Raw genomic sequence first — 18625 nt, forward strand, 5'->3', positions numbered from 1 at the left:
TGGGGAGCGAAGGCAAGGTAGATCAAGACCCTGGTTGAGTAGCGGGAGTGCGGCCCAACGCCGAGGACTCGAGAGCGGGCGTGGCCCTTCAGCAGTGCGCGAAGCCAAGTGTGTAGTTCTGGCAGTGTGTGTCGTGGTTAAGCTGTAACCGTACCCGGCACCCCAGCGGTGGTGTGGGCCTCAGGTCCGGCCTCAAGTGACGGGCCTGAACCCCCCCACACACTCCTGCCACAGCCCGTGAGCTGTGGCTGCCTATAGTGAGTACGCCACCCTTCAAGTCCACTCTTTATTTACTTAGACCAGCTTTACACGATCAATTGACGAGGAGGACATGGGAGGAGCACCCTCTCCAAGTTCACTCTGGGAAAGCCCGGGGTGACGGGTGTCCTGCATCGCCCCCTTCTTCACTGGGGCAATTCCAGGACGATTTTGCCCACGTTCCTGTTAGCCTGCATGTACTCATGGGCGGCTTGGATTTCAGCCATTGGGTAGACTCTGTCCAGCACTGGCAGGAGACGTTGGGGTCCCTCCTTGGAGAAATGGGGCAGAATTTGCTCTGTGAACGCTTTCACCAGCATTTGCTTGTACTAAGATAAAGAAAAAGAGACCATGAGTTTGGACAGAGGCTTTACCCAACCACTCCCTCTCCTGCTTAGCCTTAATGCCCTACCTACGTGTAAAAAAGCACATCTGCTCACTTCCCATTATGTAGTTGCATGCTCCCAAATGTGTAACCTCTGTACAATACCAGGTGAAGACTTAAGGTTGGAATAAAATAATAGTGTCACTGACAGCCTAAGAACTATTTTAAAATAAAGGTGTCATGCAAGAGGCAGACACAGACAGGACTCAGGTAGTGTCAGTGCAAAAGGAACGCTAAACTTTGCTCTCCCCTAGAGGTGTGAATCCCCATGGTGGGAGACATTCCCAAAGTTGGCATCTGTTAGAAATCATACAGAAAAAATGGTAGGAACATATAATCTGTTGAAGCTAGGGATTTACTTGCCTGATAAGCTTTCTTAGCACACAGAGAAGAGTTGTGCCTTTGAAAACAAAGTCTTGGAACTCTTAGAAGTCTTCCTAATGTGGCCAAAGCTTTGTCCATTCTGTTAGAAAGTTATGTATACAAAGTACTAGCTACACTCTGTTCAAGATGTAGAAGCTTCTGTTGACTGATGTGAATTAGTTCTCTGAAACTATTTATCCACAAGGTGGCAGGTTTCTTTGTAGGCTTTCTATTCTGGGTGTAATGTAAACAAAGCACAATTTTATGGGTAAATAGATCAATCACATTTTCTTTTCATTCCTCACTCACCTTCTTGTCCCTATTTCTCAACCGACTGGTGATCAGACTTCCTCGTTTATAAAATAGCTTTGAAAACAGGGGTCCACTGACATTTTCTCCTCCCAACAGACCATAGAGAATCCATCGACCATCAAGAGCCAGGCAGTTGACATTTTTCTCCCAGTAGGATCCACCTATGCAGTCTAGAATAAGGTTCACTCCAACACCTTCCATAGGAAACAGATTTGTAATATTAATCAGCTACAGAAAACTTGGAATACAATTCCATGGTATGTTTGTAGATATATGGGATATATAGGTAAAAATAAATACAGATGCAAGTGGTAAATGTATGTTAGAACTAGAAACATTAGTCATAGAAACATTGTTGTGAACAGAGTTTAGGTAATGAACTCTATCATAGCATGTATAATAGAGTTTATCTTTTCTGATCACTACCCACCATAAGAAGGAAATAGTACAACAATATAACCTGGTATTTCCTCTCACCCAGGAGTGAGCAAGAGCAGAACAGAGGAGAGCCACCTCAGGCTATAAGGCAGGCTAACATGGAAGTTATGCACTGGGGCATCAGAATCACAGACTTCCTAACTTTGTTTTTATTGGTCCCTTTCTTCTCATATGAAAAATGAAAAGGAATTAGCAAAAAATATGTACTCTGTCTTAGGCTTCCTGTTAACTCACTGAGGATTGGCTAGTTGGGAATAGTAATCAGGATAATCTGCCTGATTATCCAGTTTCTAAAGTATGCATGAATCATATCACTCAAGAATGCACATGGAAAACATCTTAGACCTAAATAAGTACTGGCTGCCTGTCTCCCGTGGTCAAACACAAGAATACTAGAATTTGACCAGAGCAGCTGTAGTGTATTTAGCAGAGGCAAGACTGATGGAGAGGACTGGCAGCCTTAAATCTGATGAGGATTTTTGTTTAATCACCTCTGAAATTCCTGTTGAACTGTAGAAGCAGTTATTTACCTTTGGTAAATTTCAGGGTTGCTTCACAAAAATCTTGTTCTTTGTAATTGAATCCAGCAGCTGCTCCAAGCTTTTCTGCCATTTGAAGCTTGTGCTGGGATCCAGCTGTGACCAGAGGAATAGCACCAGCCATCCGGGTGAGTTGGATGGCAGCTGTGCCCACAGCACTTGCCCCTGCGTGGATTAGCACAGTTTCTCCAGCCTGTACATTTCCTGTGACAGAAACCACAGAAGCAATTCTACTTTCCAACTACTACATGTTCACACATAGGCATTCTACCATGATCACTTGACCCTTGGACCAAATGCCTAATCTCTTGCTTTCTGAGCATATCAATAGTTCTTTTTTGTCTTATTCCCTCTGGTCAAAGTAGAAAATGACCTTTAGAAATAGGTTGTTAGTAGTAAATGACCTTTAGAAACTGGGCTGTAGTAGAGAGCCCGCCGTGCATGTGTGAGGCACTGGGTTTGATTCTCAGCACCACATAAAAATAAATAAAGATATTGTGTCCAGCTGCTGGGAGCCATCAGCCAAGTAGGTATGACAATTTCCTTGCCAGCGTACCCCCATGTTTCTTTAGTGGAAGGACTCCACTAAAGGGTTAGGGTTAGGGTTAGGGTTAGGTGACCTTGCTCAAGGACCAGGGCGGATCCGTGTTTAGGGTGTTCCCGGTTTAGCATAATCAGAGTTTAGGGCGTTCCCCGTTTAGAATAGGGCGTATCCTGCTGCCTGAGTTCCCCTTGAGTTCTCACGGGACAGTATTTTTTGGAAGACAGAAGCCCAGTGGAGGTGTGAATTTGGGCAGAGAACGTGGAAGGCCGGTGTGAGATCGGGAATAAAGAATTGCTGTTTGAATCTACAAAGCTGTGAGTGGCTCGTGATTTGTGCCCAGCCAGACTGCGGCATCCAACTACAACTAATTATATATTATATGTAATAAGGTTGTTAGCAGCCACATCCATAACCTCTGTTTTACTTATGAAATAACACCAAAATGCACATGTCTGACCTACTCAGTAAGAATAGCCAGTATTCCCACTGACACCACCTGAAGCCAGTCCTTTAGTCTGAAACTGGCCTCCAGGTGGTCTTACAGATCCAGGCACCACATAGAGGCAGGAGGCTTTTTTCCCCAAAATGGAACTCTCATTATGATACTTCTTCCCCAAATGGAAAGTGGTTCTCCACTGGCTTGCCTTTGAGTCCAGGCAGCCTGGCATTCAAAACCACCACAATCTATCTGCACAATAGTCACCTTCTCCTCTGAGTGGAGTAGCTGGCCTCACCTTGATACTCTTTTCGGCCACCTTGATGTGCTTTCTGTATATTACAATTCCACTCACACTTAAGTCCTCTTGTTCTCAAACCCACCTCTGACAACCCTTGCCCACTCCGCAACTTTTCCCATCTCAGAGACAGGCTACCTTTCCAAACTCTATGGTTGTTTGATTTTTGTGCACAGGTCCCAGGTAACACTGAGCTCTCTGATAGCAGGGATCAAGTTTTCTTAGGCTCCCTCACATGAGCTCTTGGCTGACCTCAGTGGGACTGAAGAGGAATAAACAAGGTAACTGGCCCCATCTGAGTTTTTTGTTTCTGCAGTGCTGGGTGTCAAACCCAGGCCATTGAGTATGTAAGGCAAGTGCTCTGCAGTGAGCTATGTCTCCAACCCCTTCTGATGCACTGGCTCAGCATGATTTTGAGGAGCCAGAACTGTTGCTGTGCACAGTGTTAAGATGTACACAAGCTGGGTGTGGTGGAGCATGCCTGTAATCCCAGGGACTCCGGAGGCTAAGGCAGGAGGATCACGAATTCAAAGCCAGCCTCAGCAACTTAGAGAGGCCCTAAGCAACTCAGCAAGACCCTGTCTCTAACTAACTAACTAACTAACTATATACACACACACACATACACATACATATATATACATACATGGGTGGGTCTGGGGATGTGGCTCAGTGGTTAAGTGCCTCTGGGTTCAATCCCTGGTATCAAAAAAAAAAAAAAAAAAGATGTGCACTGGCCCTCTGTCTGCTGCTAACCATGATTTTGAGCCTCCACATCAAACATTCTAACCTAGCTTGGGGATCCAGTGTTATTTCTGGTACAGCAGGGGAGGTAGGGCACTGGGGCTAGAGGACTAATGGAGTTTGAGGAGACTGATTCCTGGGGGAGCTGAGCTGTGTCTCATGGAGTGAGCAGGAGGCATCCTCACCCAAAAGATGTAACAGCTGGAAGGAGGTGAGCCAAACTTCTGGGATGGCAGCAGCCTGGTGCAGGGTCAGTCCCTCTGGGATGCTCATCAGGAGTTCTTCAGGGACAGTGACATACTGAGCCTGGCCCCCACCAGGCAGCAGAGCCATGGCTGGGTCCCCAATCTTCCAGTGCCCCTGGCAGCCAGGCCCCAGCTCTGACACATGTCCTGATACCTCAAGTCCCAAAATGCTGCTGGCTCCTGGGGGTGGGTGATACAGGCCCTGTCTCTGCAAAGAGAGGGACAGACAAGTAAGTGGGTCTGATACAAGGGGTCAAGTATTAGCCCTCCTTGTTGTTGGAGGGAGAAGGTAGCTGTCTGCTTGGAGTTCAAGTATTGTCTTTTGGGATTGGAGAAAAGTTGGATGGTCTTTAAAAAACAGTTGTTGTAAGGAACCTTATTAGAGATGGTCACTTAAAGTATTAACCCCAGAGAAAGCCATCCAAGATGTCTCCCTAGTTTCAGTCTCAGTCCAGCAGTCAGTGGGGCCCCAGAGGAAGGGTGAGGTTAGAGGTGGGATGGCAAGTGGACTTTCTGCCATCTCAGCCCTGTGTCTCCTGCTCTGAACTTAGTTTGTATAATAAAGTGGGCTACCACAGGATCTTTTCTAGCTAGAAATTTTATCTTGCAGCAGTGAATGTTATACAAGCTTTCATGTTCTCTCTACCTGTGCAGGTGCTGGCCCACTTCTGTGGCACAGGACTTCAGCCAACAGCATGTAAGGCACTCAGTTTATGGCTGCTTGGCATAATCTGGGACCTTGGAGCCAAACAGGGTCCAAACAAAGGAACCTGTGTCCCTCTGGTTTTACACTGGCTTGAGGTGCCTCTGGGTTCAATCCCTGGTAACAAAAAAAAAAAAAAAAAAAAAAAAAAAGATGTGCACAGGCCCTCTGTCTGCTACCCATGATTCTGAACTTCCACATGAAACCATTCTAACCTAGCTTGGGGATCCAGTGTTATTTCTGGTACAGCAGGGGAGGTAGGGGAGGTAGCTTCTTCCTGTGCCCAAATGATTCCCTCTTTCTTGAAAGCAAGCTCTGTGGACTTTGGAGTCAAATGGATCTGAGTTTAAACTTTGTTTCTGCTCTTTTTTTTTTTCCCTTTCTTTTCTTTTTGGTACTAGGGATTGAAACCAGGGGTTCAATCTGGGTTGAACTCAGATGTACTGAGCTACATCCCCGGGACCCCCCCCCCCCCTTTGCTTAAGGCCTTGATAAGTTTCTGAAGCTGATCTCAAACTTGTGATCCTCCTGCTTCAGCCTCCCACGTCTCTGGGATTATAAGCATCATCACTGTACCCAACTTCTACTTTGTAATCTGTCATACAACAAATACTGCATGCTTCCTGGTGTCAAGTCCTGTGCTAGGCAAAGCAGATGACTTCTGACCTGCTAGAACTCACATTTAGTGGGGGAAGACAGACTTTAAAGAAGTCAACAAATAAATATGTAAATACAGACTAAGGTAAGGTCTATAAACATAATGCCAAGCTACCTATGAAACAAGGAGGCAGACAGCCAAAGAATGGTTGAGAGACAAAGGCAAACATTAAGCTCTGAGGCAGGAAGGATTGTGAAAGTGGCTGGATGGCTGTGGGGAGGGGAAGTAGCTCCAGCTCTGGTGCAGGATGTGCCGCCCTCGAAAGCTGCAGGTCCCCTGGGGGTAGGCCATTTCCATTTTATCCCAAGCGCATAGGGATCTCGGTCGGTTCCCTCGGTTGCCATTTGGAGAATGTACTGCAGAGGGCGCTGCAAGCGCTGGGGTAAGATGACTTTGGCCAGGACTCAGATCATTTCAGGAGCGAAACGACGAACTGGCCTGATTTGAGATCTCCCGTGGAGGTGGAATCCACGGAGCAAGCTGATGAAATGGATGCAAGAGCAGAGACAGAAACCAAATGAATCCCAGGTTTCTGGCTTAGGGCGCTTGCTGGCTATTCTTAGTTTCCTCATCGCTGACATGGAGACCAAAATACCTGTCTCCTTCCGGTAGTTGAGAGGGTTAAAGAAAAGAATCCACTTGCAAGTGTGGGGGCACCTGCAGCCACCAAACGAACCAGTTTCTTTCTTTGCTGATTTCCATGCCGACGCTCTCAGCACACCCTCAGGTGGTGTTCTATGGGGTGTCCAAAGCCAGCTCAGTGAGGCATTGTGGGAGTTGCTGGAAGCCCTCGGGAATCTGATTAGAGGAGAACCCAAACCACCCATCTGGATACACCTGGCTCCACCTGCTGGAGAGTCAGTTCCTTGTTAAGGCGGCTTTCCCATTACCATTCCCCAGTGACGGTACCTGGAGTAAGTCCGCGCGGTTCAGGGCACTGACAGCCACCTTCAGAAGGACTTCACCCTCCCCAGGGCTCGGTTTGGGCACCTCCTTTATGTAGAGATTTTCTGGTCCCCCAGGGCTGTCGAAGTACACAGCTAGCATTCTATCTGAGGAGAAATGGGGAAGAGGCAGGAGACTGGGACAGGTGTGAAAGAAGCCCCTTCCTCAAATCAGGGTCACCTGACACCAGCCTCCCATGGCCTATTATGTCACTGCAGCCGCCTTATGGTCTCACTGCCTGTGACTTCCCTCCCTAAATTTCTAGCGGTTATGCATCCTGAGTCCTCTCCAGCATGAAAAGGACAAGAAATGCAGCTACTTGGTTTTGGAATTAAAGAAATGGAGATTTAGCCAGTATGACATAATTTATGGCCCAGGGCGTGGTGCAGTGCAGCCCCTGCAACCAGTCCCTTTCCCTAAGATTCAGCCTGCCTTCCCAGGGAGTTATACACTGTCCAGAGAGGAGGGGACAACAAGCTAAGAAGGAAGAGAGCCATACCTGAAGCCATCCTGCCAAGAGTGTTTCCTTCCTAGAATGGGGGGTGCCTGGGCCTCACCTCCTGATATAGGCGCAACCTGCTGCTGCATGCCCAGCTCAGGGAGGGACTTTGCCCAACCTGCTGCTGCAGGCCCAGGTGAGGGAAGGACTTTGTTCTGGACGGGAATGATTTGCAGGCCCACACCAATGCCTGTGATATGGGCGTTCTGTTTGTTAAGCAACCTGCATTACACCGTGAAGTTCTGCTGAGTCACCTTGAGGCAGTAGCTTCTCTAGTTCCAAGACCTAGCTTGGTGGCCCCGGTAGCTCAGTGGTGATGTTACCGCTGTTTACCGGTGAGGAGTCCTTGCTTCCCCAATGCTGAAGTATAACATCAGAGAAGCATGCCAAGGCAAGTGTAGAGTGGAAAGTAGAAGCTTTATTAAGGACAGCAGAAAAGACTTCTCCCCAGAAGAAGGGGACCCAAGAGGTGGAATCCATGGAAGGGGAAGTTCTTCCCCTTTTTATAGCTAAGGTTTATTTTTAGATTTCCTGCATTCCTGTCATTTGCATTTTTGTCCTTTGTTCTGTTATCTTGCAGTGATGGAATGTAGGTGGGGAAGGCCCAAAGGGTGGGACAGCTGTTTCTTTAACATTTCCTTGGGAACAATTTCAATTCCCTTTTTCCTGGACTCCATTCTCAATATGGCCTTCATTCTCGATTTTACCCGATATTAGACCTGATTTACATAACTACACTAACTATCTTTAAATCTGGCTTCAGTGATTCGTGGTCTGGAATAGCCTAAGGAATAACACTCTCCGTGGGGAAGCCAGAGAAGTTCACTGTGGGTACCATACCCACTTCTGTGCCTGCAGGACTTTCTCTGGGCTCCACCTCCCCTGACTCCATGGCATTTTAACCTGAGGCTGATCCAGCAAATCCCAAGACCCAGGATTTGGGAAGGCTCTGGGAGAGGGAAGGACTTGAAGTTGGCCTGTTGGCCCCTGGGGTCTACCCCTGTTTTCACGAGGCTGCCTGTTTAGCTACTTGCCATCTTCTTGGGCACCCATCCTCCATGACTCAGGGACCAAGGTATTTTTTCTTAATCTGGTGGTGCTCTTCACACTTTTTAATTCTCATATAGACAAAAATAATTTTCAAAAACTGTGTTCCTTCTTATTGTTAGGTGGGTGGAGGTGACTTAGAACAAAGCAGGCAGCATGGAAAAGAAACATCAGGCACTGACAGAAACGCCTGTCAATCATCAGGACCTCCTGGCCAATCCTGGAGTTCAGCCAGCTCCCCTGACCAACTCCAGTGGGACAAGGGACTCTAAAAACACCTTTTCCTGTCCCAAGCCCTTCCCTTCCTGCCTAAGCCCCCATAAAATTCCAGTCCAGTTGAGCTCCCACATAGTTTATCCTCAGACCCTTCTCCTGTCTACTCTGTTCGTCTGATGAGTTCTGATGAGTTCCTCACGGGAGTGATATCTCAATAAAGCCTGCTTGGGTGGCCTTTTTAAATCTGACTCCTTTGGTCACTGCCCACCTCGCCTGATCTTACACTTATATTTTTTAGGTTGATGTCTAAAATGTTTCATCTTAAATAGTTGCAAAAGACATTGATTTCTGGTCATCAATACTGACATTTTAATTTCTTATATTATACTTTTGTTTTATCTTTGTTCTACATTTTTAAATTGGTGTGTTATAGTTATACATACTGATGGGATTTGTTGTTACATATTCGTACATGCCCCCAATACCTATATAACAATATAATTCAACCAATATTAGTCCCCATCACTTCCCCCTTTCCTCCCCACCTCCCCACCTCTGACCCTTTGGTCCCTTTCCTCTGGTGATCTCCCTTGGATTTTCATGAGATCCTGGCCCCCAGTCTTCTTTTCCTCTTTCTTCTCTAGCTTCTGCATATTAGAGAAAACACAGGAAATTAACCTTCTGAGTTTGACTTGTTTAACATAATGGTCTCTAGGTCCACCCATTTTCCTTCAAATGACATAATTTCATTTTTCTTTTTATTTCACACTTTTAAATGTATAAAATGGAATCTAGATTTCAGAGCAATTTGATTTGCAACACTTCACTGAAGACTCAAACAGGCTCTTCTTTAGCAGTTGGAAGTTTTATAATTTTATTTTTCTTATAGTACCCATATTTTTATTCTGTTTTTTCATAGAATTATATCCCGCTACATTTTATGCTTTTTTTTAAGCCAAGATATTGATATATTGCCTGGGCTGATCTTAAACTTGTAGGTTCAAGCAATCTTTGTGCCTCAGCCTCCTAAGTAACTGGGATCGCAGGCATGTTCCACCATGCCAAGCTTTTACTGGTCAATCTTTTATTTATTTATTTATTTGGTACCAGGAATTGAATCCAGGGGCACTCAATCACTGAACCACATCCCCAGCCCCTCTTTTAAAAAAATATTTTATTTAGAGACAGGTGTCACGGTCTGTAAGCAAGTCAAGATGGCGCCTGGCGTTTTGCCAGAGGGAGTGGTTTGTGAAGTAATGCCAGCTAGCCATTAAGTGTGGAGATTCCTTATTGGTTGACTGCAGTATCTAGTTTATGTTAATTAAGATAAGCTGTGTATAATGTATTATACCCCTCCTGTCCTACAATAAACGGCTCCCACTCCTGCTGTATCAGTGAACACAAGTTGTTCGTCACCCCCTGGTTATTTTGCTGCAGCCGGACTGCGGCAGACAGGGTCTTGCTGAGTTGCTTAAAAGGCCTCACACTAAGTTGTGAAGGCTGGTTTTGAACTCACAATCCTCCTGCCTCAGGCTCCCAAGCAGCTGGGATTAAAAGTATGTGCCATTGTACCTGGTCTACTGATCATTCTTTAGATTTTTACAATATTTTTTTAGTAGTAGTTGGACACAGTACCTTTATTTTACTTATTTATTTCTATGTGGTACTGAGGATCAAACCCAGTGCCTCACATGTGCTAGGCAAGTGTTATATAGCTGAGCCACTACCCCAGCCCCATGATCATTCTTATCTTCAACAAAAATATGTGGGCTGGGGATGTGGCTCAAGCGGTAGCGCACTCGCCTGGCATGCGTGTGGCCCGGGTTCGATCCTCAGCACCACATATAAACAAAGATGTTGTGTCCGCCAATAACTAAAAAATAAATATTAAAAAATTCTCACACTCTCTCTTTTTAAAACAAAACAAAAATATGTATATTAACTGAAACTAATTTTAAAAAATTATTTCCTATAACCAGCAGATTCTAAAAGTTAAATTTCTTCTGTATTTATTTTTCATTACAATATTATTAGTCTACAATTTATGAAAACATGTATTATTTTAAATATTAGTAATTATTAAACATAGAAAGTAAACAAATAGTCATCTATAGTTATATAGTTATAACTATAGCAAATAGTTATTGCTACAATGGGACTGAGTTCAACATTAATTCTCTTCCAGTATTTCATTTGAGTAGGCAAGCTCTGAGAAACCTAGTTTGCATAAATCAGATAAGAAATTCCATTATAGAAATGCCAGCTACTTCTTTGAATATCTGAGTTATATGATAAAAACCATATAATGATATATCAAAAATTATTTTCAATGATCTATTAGCTGACAGCTTAATTAGGTCTTACTCCAATTTAGTTAAAGGCAAAGACTTGGAAACCATCCAGTATGTAAAGGATTTGTTACTCAGTCAAAAGTGTCATTCAAGTTCTCAGTTTCTGGAATTATACCAATAAAGCTTTTTGAAGACTTATCATGATTAATAATTATATCTCTTTTTTTTTCATTTAGTGCACCTTGTTTAAACTTACATACTCAGGAGGATTCAAAAAGTAAAAATGTTAATTCCAATATATTTTTTGCCATTTTATTGATCATATCTGTTTATCTTATCACATGCTTTAAATATATTTTCACTAATGTCTTGGAGCTGCAGACATACATCATTTATAAAAAACATCTGTGGTGCACACCTGTAATTCCAGTGGCTCAGGAGGCTGAGGTAGGAGGACTGCGAGTTCAAAGCCAGCCTCAGCAACTTAATGAGGCCCTAAGCAACTCAGTTAGATTCTGTCTCTAAATAAAATACAAAATAGGGCTGGGGATGTGGCTCAGTGGTTGAGTGCCCCTGAGTTTAATCCCCAGTACCAAAAAAAGAAAAAAAGAAAAGAAAAATCTTGTTGACATTCTTATCGGAAAAGGACTATCCTTTTTGTTATAAGAATCTCATAGGATTCTCTTTCACTTATGATGCTTTTTTTTTCAGTACTGGTGATTGAATCCAGGGCCACTTTACCACTGAGCTACATTTCCAGTCCTTCTTTTTCCTTCTTTCTGTTTTTTAGACACAGTCTTGCTAAGTTGCTGAGAATAGCCTTGAACTTGCAATTCTCCTGCCTCAGCCTCTTGAGTCACTGGGATTATAAGAGAGCACCACCATGCCCAGCCATATGATGCATTTTTGAACAATAGAGAATGAAAAGGTTATTACATTTTAAAATATTGGGAATTTTCCTTTCTTTTGGCACCCTACAATCCTTACATTGCAAACTTTCATCCAAAATAAGAATCAAGCAATTGAATTAACAAACGAATTGGACTAGTAGTAAGGCTGACCAAGAAAAAAAAATCTCTGTCGGGGGCTGGGATGTGGCTCAAGCGGTGGCGCACTCGCCTAGCACACGTGCGGCCTGGGTTCGATCCTCAGCACCACATACAAACAAAGATGTTGTGTCAGCCGAAGGCTGAAAAATAAATATTAAAAAAAAAAAAAAATCTCTGGCTCTTAACACCCACACTCAGAAAAGGAATGATGCTGGAAATAGGTTCTTTGAAAGACTGTTACAACTGTTACACAAAACCTGAAAATGAGAGAATTTTATAAACACTAAAATACACGATTTTCCCCAGCACACTGTCTTTGGAATTTGGAATATTGCACTTTGCTGCCTGTTGGTGTAAAGAACTGCAAAGGGTCTAAGATTTCATTTCAATCTATTTACCAAGGTTAGTAAGGTAGACCATATAACTATTTTACCAAGTTGAGGGGGGGAAAAAAGAGTATTAAGGAGGTGCCGAGAGCCATAGCTAAGTAAGAATGACGCATGGCATGACCCAGGTCATTTGCAGTGACATTGCATGAAAGGTGACCTTGCTCAAGGACCAGGGAGGATCCGGGTTTAGGGAGTATCCCTCTCCTTGGGTTTAGGGCGGTTCCAGGTTTAAGGTGTATCCTGCTGGGAATAGGGCGTATCCTGCTGCCTCCAGGTGCCTGCTCCTTGAGTTCCCGTTGAGTTCTCGCGGGATTCAGAGAGTATTTTGGGATGCAGAGCCCAGTGGAAGTGTGGATTTTCCCCAGAACGTGCGTGTAGAATGCTGGTGGATTTTCCCCAGAATGTGTTTGTAGAGTACCGGTGTGAGTTCGGGAATAAAGAATTGCTGTTTGAATCTACAAGGCTGTGAGTGGCTCGTGATTTTGTGCATGAAAATGTAGTTCTGTGGTATAGCATTTGCCTAGCATGCATGAGACCCTGAGTTTGACCTTCAGCACTAGAAGTAAAAAAAAAAAAGGATTAAGGCATTTCTGCATTTCCCTATCTTGGGAGGTCTAAAATGTACTCTTTCCAGGTACCAGGGCCTCCATGGCCATATAATTGGTATATCCCATCCCAGTTGTTACAACTACCTTTTTCTCCAATCATGCCCTACTTGCACTCAGACATTTTATTTGGAAGGGTCAGACATGAGAGGGTCAGGGGTAGCTTTACAAAATTTAGGGACCCATTATATCCCCACTTGGCCATGTCTTATAAGTTAGAGGGACCTGGAAAGCAGCATGCTCTTTAGATAGCCATTACCCTTATGATATAGAATCATGCCAGTCCATGCTGGCTAATCAAGAATTAAGTTTGGGGGCTGGGGTTGTGGCTCTACGGTAGAGTGTTTGCCTAGCATGTATTCGATTCTCAACACTGCATATATAAATAAAATAGAGGTCCATTGACAAGCAAAAAAAAAAAAAATTTAAAAAGAATTGTTTGAATTCCCTAGGTCTCTTCTGCCTTGGCCAGTGGTCTAAGTCATACCCTCCCTAGGAAACATCTGAAGAGTATACTAACAGTCTAGTTATACTAGTATACTGACCAGAATGTCTTGGGGTTGCCTTTTGGGGAAACAAAGATATATTATGTCCAGGAATGGTCAGGGTAAATCCAAAATTTTCAAAATGGTTCTATGACTCTCTAAATATCATTTTTAAAAGTTTTTTTTTAAAAAAAGATGGACACAATATATTTATTTTATTTTTATATGGTGCTAAGGATCAAACCCAGTGCCTCGCACATGTGTGAGGCAAGTGCTCTACCACTCAGCTATAACCCTAGCTCCTAACTTATTATTTTGATCATTATCCAGGAACTGACCAAGAAGAAGAAGAATCCTTTCTTGGAAAGGCTGCATTCAGTGACCATTTTTTCTTATTAAGTAGTGTGGACTAGGATACAGTGAGGGAAGTAGAGTCAGAAATCCCTGATTTTTGAGAAGACCTGTACAATAATCAATAATACCAAATGTTTTCAGATGGAATATGGAATGTTCATCTAACACTTTGACTAGTGGCCCATTGCTGGGTGGCATTAAGTTCCCCTTACTTCTAGAGCCTACACTGGTGATGTAGACCAGAGGGATGTCACAAATGCAGTGAACTACATTATAGGAGAGGAATGTTGAGCTCAGGGACTTTACTTATTTTATAGCAAGAAATGACCAAGTTTGCTCTTTACCTTGAAGGAAAACATATCATTTTTAAAAGTTGCTTGCTGAGTTGCTTAAAAGGCCTCACACTAAGTTGTGAAGTATCATTCTGAGTAGTCATCTAGATAAAGAGTGGTTAGGGCCTTGCATTCTTGGTCTATCTGGTGTTAGGAGTACAAGAGCCTCATAGAGATAAAACTCCCCACAGTTTTCTCAGTGCTCTCACACTCCATGCCAATGGCCAAGACAAAAACAAAATAAAACAAAACTAACAATAAAGAAAAAGAAGTTAATCAAGTAATTCCAATCAAAGATAATCTATTGAAATAAGAAAAATTGTCCCCTTAACTCAGTCTTCTTTTTGGATATCTTCTGCCTTGTGTTTTCCAACCACAAAATCAGACATTGTTTCTTTGGGATCTATAAGTTTTCTTCTAAAATGAAAAAGTTGTCTTTTATAGTCCTCTTATGACTTAATGTCCTTTTTTTCTTAGATAGTCTCCTGAAAGAAAACATAGCTTGGTAATTATTAATGAATAGTAAATTATCTCTACCATATTATTCATTTAAACAATGTTGTGCCTACTATGTGCTAGGGACTGGAGACACAAGGATGACTGGATGGCTTTCCTTGCAAGACATGTCTACTATTTCAAAGGAGTGTTTATGTAATTTCAATAATTTTTTTAAAGATTTTGAAATTTAGAAGACTATAAAACACAGAATAGTTTGCTATTTACTAAGCTCAAATTTTGCCTTAGTTCTCTATTAGATCTATATTAAAAATCTATAGACAAAGCCAGGTATAATGGTGCCCACCTGTAATCTCAGCTACTTGGGGAGATTAGACAAGAGGATTGCAAGTTTGAGGCCAGTCTGGGAAATTTAGTGAGATTCTATATCAAAATAAAATTTTCAAACTGTTGGGGTGTTTGGGCTGGGGTTGTAGTTCAGTAGTAGAGCACTTGCCTCGCCCATGTGAGGCACTGGGTTCGATTCTCAGCACCACATATAAATAAATAAATAAAATAAAGATATTGTGTCTATCTACAAATAGTAGTAGTAGTAGTAGTAGTAGTAATAATAATAAAACTGGTGGGGTGTAGCTCAGTGCTTGCCTAACATGTGTGGGGCCCTGGGTTCAGTCCTCAGTACTGGGGGGGGGCAGGTATAGACATAGACAGGAATGCTATGCACATCAACAAGGTGGCTACTTGGCTTCCAGTAACTTTCTATAAAAGGTTCCTTCAGAGAAGGTGGGCCAGCAGTTACTTATCTGCTTTTTAACCTGCTCTCTCATTCCACCCCTCCTCCATAGCTGATTAATAATGGGATAAATCATATGATCCTGGACTTGTCAAGTCAGGGTCCTAAGAGAAATTAAGAGATAGGATGGGAGGCTTGGCCCTGATACCAGCCATGAAGGAGGTAGTTTCTAACAGGACAGAATAAAGTTGAGTTGGAAGCAGTGACTAGAGTCCTAGCAGTGTTCCCAATCTTGGCATCTGCTTTGCCTGTGACTCAGTGACTATTCTTTCAACAGTGATTCAACAGTCCCAATATCTTTTCTCCTTTCTCCCCTACCTGGTTTGAGTTGGGTCACTGTTACTTGAATTCAGAAGACCTGACACACAGGGACTAAAGTCAGGCATGGGGAGGCAAACTTACCCAGTTTCTCTGTGGCTTCTACACAGACACTTGGATACATTCCCTCAATATAAGTGGCCACCAGAAGAAACAGATGGGTCTTCACAACAATCACACCTCTGTTGTCCTGGATAAAGAATAAAATAGAATGCCCTGCAAAGGTCCTAACCCAGTGGAACAACTGACATAACACAGAGGCAATACATCTTGGAATTGGTTGGCTCTGGGCTTGAATTCTAGCACCTCCATTTTCTGCTGCATGACTATGGAGGAATTATTTATCCTTTTAAAGTCTCAATTGCTTTGCCTCCTCTGTAAAAGGAGGCTATTTTGTTTATAATGTGAAGTGTGCTGAATTATGAGACATCCAATGGATATGAATTTCCTCTCCTGAATTCCTTATAGGTAAGAGAACACCAAGAGGTCCTAATCAAAAAAAAAAAAATTTCAAAATCTGAAATTCTCCAAAGTTTTAAATACTAGAAGTGGAAAATTCCCCAGGGACCTCATGTGACAGGTCACAGTACAGTTGCAGACACACTGAAAATTTGTATACTATTACCTTTAGGCTATGTCTAGAAGGTTTATATAAAACAAATAAATTTCATGATTAGATTTGGGTACCATTCCCAAGGGATCTTATATATCTGCAAATATCCCAAAATATGAAAAATTCTAAAATCTGCAACACTTCTGGTCTTAAGCGTTTATGATAAGAAATAATCAACTAGTATCATTTTGTTTTTTTAAGGAGGAGGAAGTAGAGTATGAAGATGGACTGTCCTGGAAAGAGAGAGAGTTCAGGCGAGCTTCAGTTGATAAATTCTGGAATGAATGCTTGTCGAACAAGGCTTTCTGATAGCACTTTCTTTCAGATATGCCTTCCTGGCACTAGACTGTTTGAAGCAGTGATGAGGTTAATCTGTTTTATGGAGATGTTCAGGAAGTACAAAGAAAATCAGAGTCAAATTCTTAAGCTTTTTACACAGCTGTCTTCAAATTTTGAACACTCACATTCTTAGCATAAAGAGAATAGTCATCTGCCCGGACACATTTGTAATCCTTCTCCTTGAAATACAACCCTTCTCTGCGGGTTTGCAAAGGGTTTTTGGCAAATCCATTCACAAGTGTTCGTACATCACTGGGCATTAGCTGTGGAGATTAAATAGACCGGGAGTTAGCAAACTATGCCAGTAGCCATTGCCTGTTTGTGATCTGAAAGTTGGGGATGGTTTTTACATTTTTTAATGGTTGGGGGGAAAAATCAAAAGAACACCACCTTGGGCTGGGGATGTGGCTCAAGTGGTAGTGGGCTCGCCTGGCATGCGTGGGGCCCGGGTTCGATCCTCAGCACCACATACAAACAAAGATGTTATGTCCGCCAAAAAAACTAAAAAATAAATATTAAAAAAAATTCTCTCTCTCTCTCTCCCTCTGTCTCTTAAAAAAAAAAAAGAACACCACCTTGTGACATGTGAAATTCATATTTCAGTGTTTATAAAGAACGTGTTAGTCAGTGCTGGTGGCGCACACCTATAATCCCAAGGGCTCAGGAGGCTGAGGCAGGAGGATAATGCGTTCATAGCCATCCTTAGCAAAAGCGAGGTACTAAACAACTCAGTGAGACCCTGTCTCTAAATGAAATATGGACATGAATTTCATCTCCTGAATGAATAACAGGCCTGGGGATGTGGCTCAGTGGTCAAGTGCCCCCGAGTTCAATCCCCAGCACGCCCCCCTCCCCTCCCCGCTTCCCCTAAAGGTTTTATTGGAACAGTCACACCCATTCTTTTAGTTTTTCCATTACTCCTGCAAAGTAGAATGACTGACAGCGACTATGTGGCCCATAAACCCCATATAATTATCCTAGCTCTTTATAGGAAAAGTTCATTTAAAAGTCTTATGCCCAAACTTGTTTTTTTCTTACACTAAATCCTGGCGATGAGACACACACGCTCCGCTCATGTAGTTTGATGAGGGCTGCGCTGTCCACATGTTTCGTTCCCAGGAGACTATCTAACAATAAGTTCTGCAAGTGGCTCATGCTCCCTTAGCTCTGAAATGGGAACTACAGATAAGCCATCTACTCTGGCTACCTCTTAAAAGGCCTGAGAATGCAAAATGTTCCTAAAACATTTCCTACAGTTTTAATATCAGCGTGGGTACTTTGAAAAAAATGAAGAGTGGAAATGGTGGCCCATCATCCAGTGTCCACCCCTCAAGGAAGAAAACAGAACCATAGAAAATCACTGTTCACACAGAGTGGGTTATGAGGCTGTTTGGAAAATCGCATAGCATCAGAGCTTTCCAGTTATGTTTGCTTGAAAATCACCTGGGATTTAAAAGCAAACTGAACATGGTGGCACCCCCAAACCCCAAACCCGCCAGAACGGAGAACTACGGAGCTAAATGAGATATGCTGGTTACGAATCCTCACATTCCCTTCCCGCTGACCAGCACCTGCGCCAAGGATAGACACTGATCAACACCCCCGGGAGTAAAAAGGGAGTCCCTTAAATCAACATTAAAGTCCCTTAAACCAACATTTCCCGCCCAAGACCCAACATCTTGGACTGTGCTCAGCAGCACAACTCATCCACCGCGGGGATACAGAGGGCAGACGCCTCTTCCCCACCGCTCCCTTGCAGTAGTTTGGTCACGGGGCTGCGGGGTGTCGGAGCCGGACAGGGAGCGGGGTGCGGGCGACTAATCTCCAGCCCCGATGGCCCCGAGACGCACGCAAGGCACCGAGGACTTGAGGGAGCGGACGCCTGGGTACAGAGACGGCGGGCGTGGCGCGGACGGGCAGGTCAACCGCCGCGGGCGAAGGCGGCGGGATTGGCTGTGACGGCCGCCTGTC

The 18625-nt window shown here is 43.5% G+C and overlaps 2 protein-coding genes across 3 annotated transcripts; both read right to left on the reverse strand.

The window, feature by feature from the left end:
* Nucleotides 1–289: 289 nt before the first annotated feature.
* Tp53i3 (tumor protein p53 inducible protein 3) lies at nucleotides 290–7087 on the reverse strand. Of its 2 annotated transcripts, XM_076833606.2 has the most exons (5): nucleotides 6833–7087; nucleotides 4503–4770; nucleotides 2287–2499; nucleotides 1316–1512; nucleotides 290–587 (listed from the first exon to the last, which is right to left on the reverse strand). In XM_076833606.2, exons 1-5 carry the CDS (start codon nucleotides 6968–6970, stop codon nucleotides 405–407), a joined length of 999 nt encoding a protein of 332 aa, XP_076689721.2. In that variant the 5' UTR covers nucleotides 6971–7087; the 3' UTR covers nucleotides 290–404. The 2 variants fall into 2 exon arrangements, with proteins under 2 accessions (XP_076689721.2, XP_076689722.1); XM_076833607.2 differs by lacking the exon at nucleotides 1316–1512 and having other exon boundaries at nucleotides 431–587.
* A 7379-nt stretch (nucleotides 7088–14466) lies between these two features.
* Nucleotides 14467–17891, reverse strand: Pfn4 (profilin family member 4). The gene is made up of 4 exons (XM_076833617.1): nucleotides 17693–17891; nucleotides 16780–16917; nucleotides 15787–15892; nucleotides 14467–14620 (listed from the first exon to the last, which is right to left on the reverse strand). Exons 1-4 carry the CDS (start codon nucleotides 17807–17809, stop codon nucleotides 14592–14594), a joined length of 390 nt encoding a protein of 129 aa, XP_076689732.1. The 5' UTR covers nucleotides 17810–17891; the 3' UTR covers nucleotides 14467–14591.
* Between the last annotated feature and the right edge of the window lie 734 nt (nucleotides 17892–18625).

This window comes from Callospermophilus lateralis, chromosome 14 (assembly GCF_048772815.1).
Source record: "Callospermophilus lateralis isolate mCalLat2 chromosome 14, mCalLat2.hap1, whole genome shotgun sequence".
In the NCBI taxonomy this organism is placed as follows: Eukaryota; Metazoa; Chordata; class Mammalia; order Rodentia; family Sciuridae; genus Callospermophilus; species Callospermophilus lateralis.

Coding starts and splice junctions, on each gene's coding strand:
- Tp53i3 (XM_076833606.2), bottom strand. CDS start 6,970: ATGCTAGCTGTGTACTTCGACAGCCCTGGGGGACCAGAAAATCTCTAC. Junction 4,771..6,832: donor ACCGCGCGGACTTACTCCAG/GTACCGTCACTG, acceptor CTCTCTTTGCAG/AGACAGGGCCTGTATCACCC. Junction 2,500..4,502: donor CCAGCTGTTACATCTTTTGG/GTGAGGATGCCT, acceptor TTTCTGTCACAG/GAAATGTACAGGCTGGAGAA.
- Pfn4 (XM_076833617.1), bottom strand. CDS start 17,809: ATGAGCCACTTGCAGAACTTATTGTTAGATAGTCTCCTGGGAACGAAA. Junction 16,918..17,692: donor TCTCATCGCCAGGATTTAGT/GTAAGAAAAAAA, acceptor TAATCTCCACAG/CTAATGCCCAGTGATGTACG. Junction 14,621..15,786: donor AGAAGCCACAGAGAAACTGG/GTAAGTTTGCCT, acceptor GTTTTCTTTCAG/GAGACTATCTAAGAAAAAAA.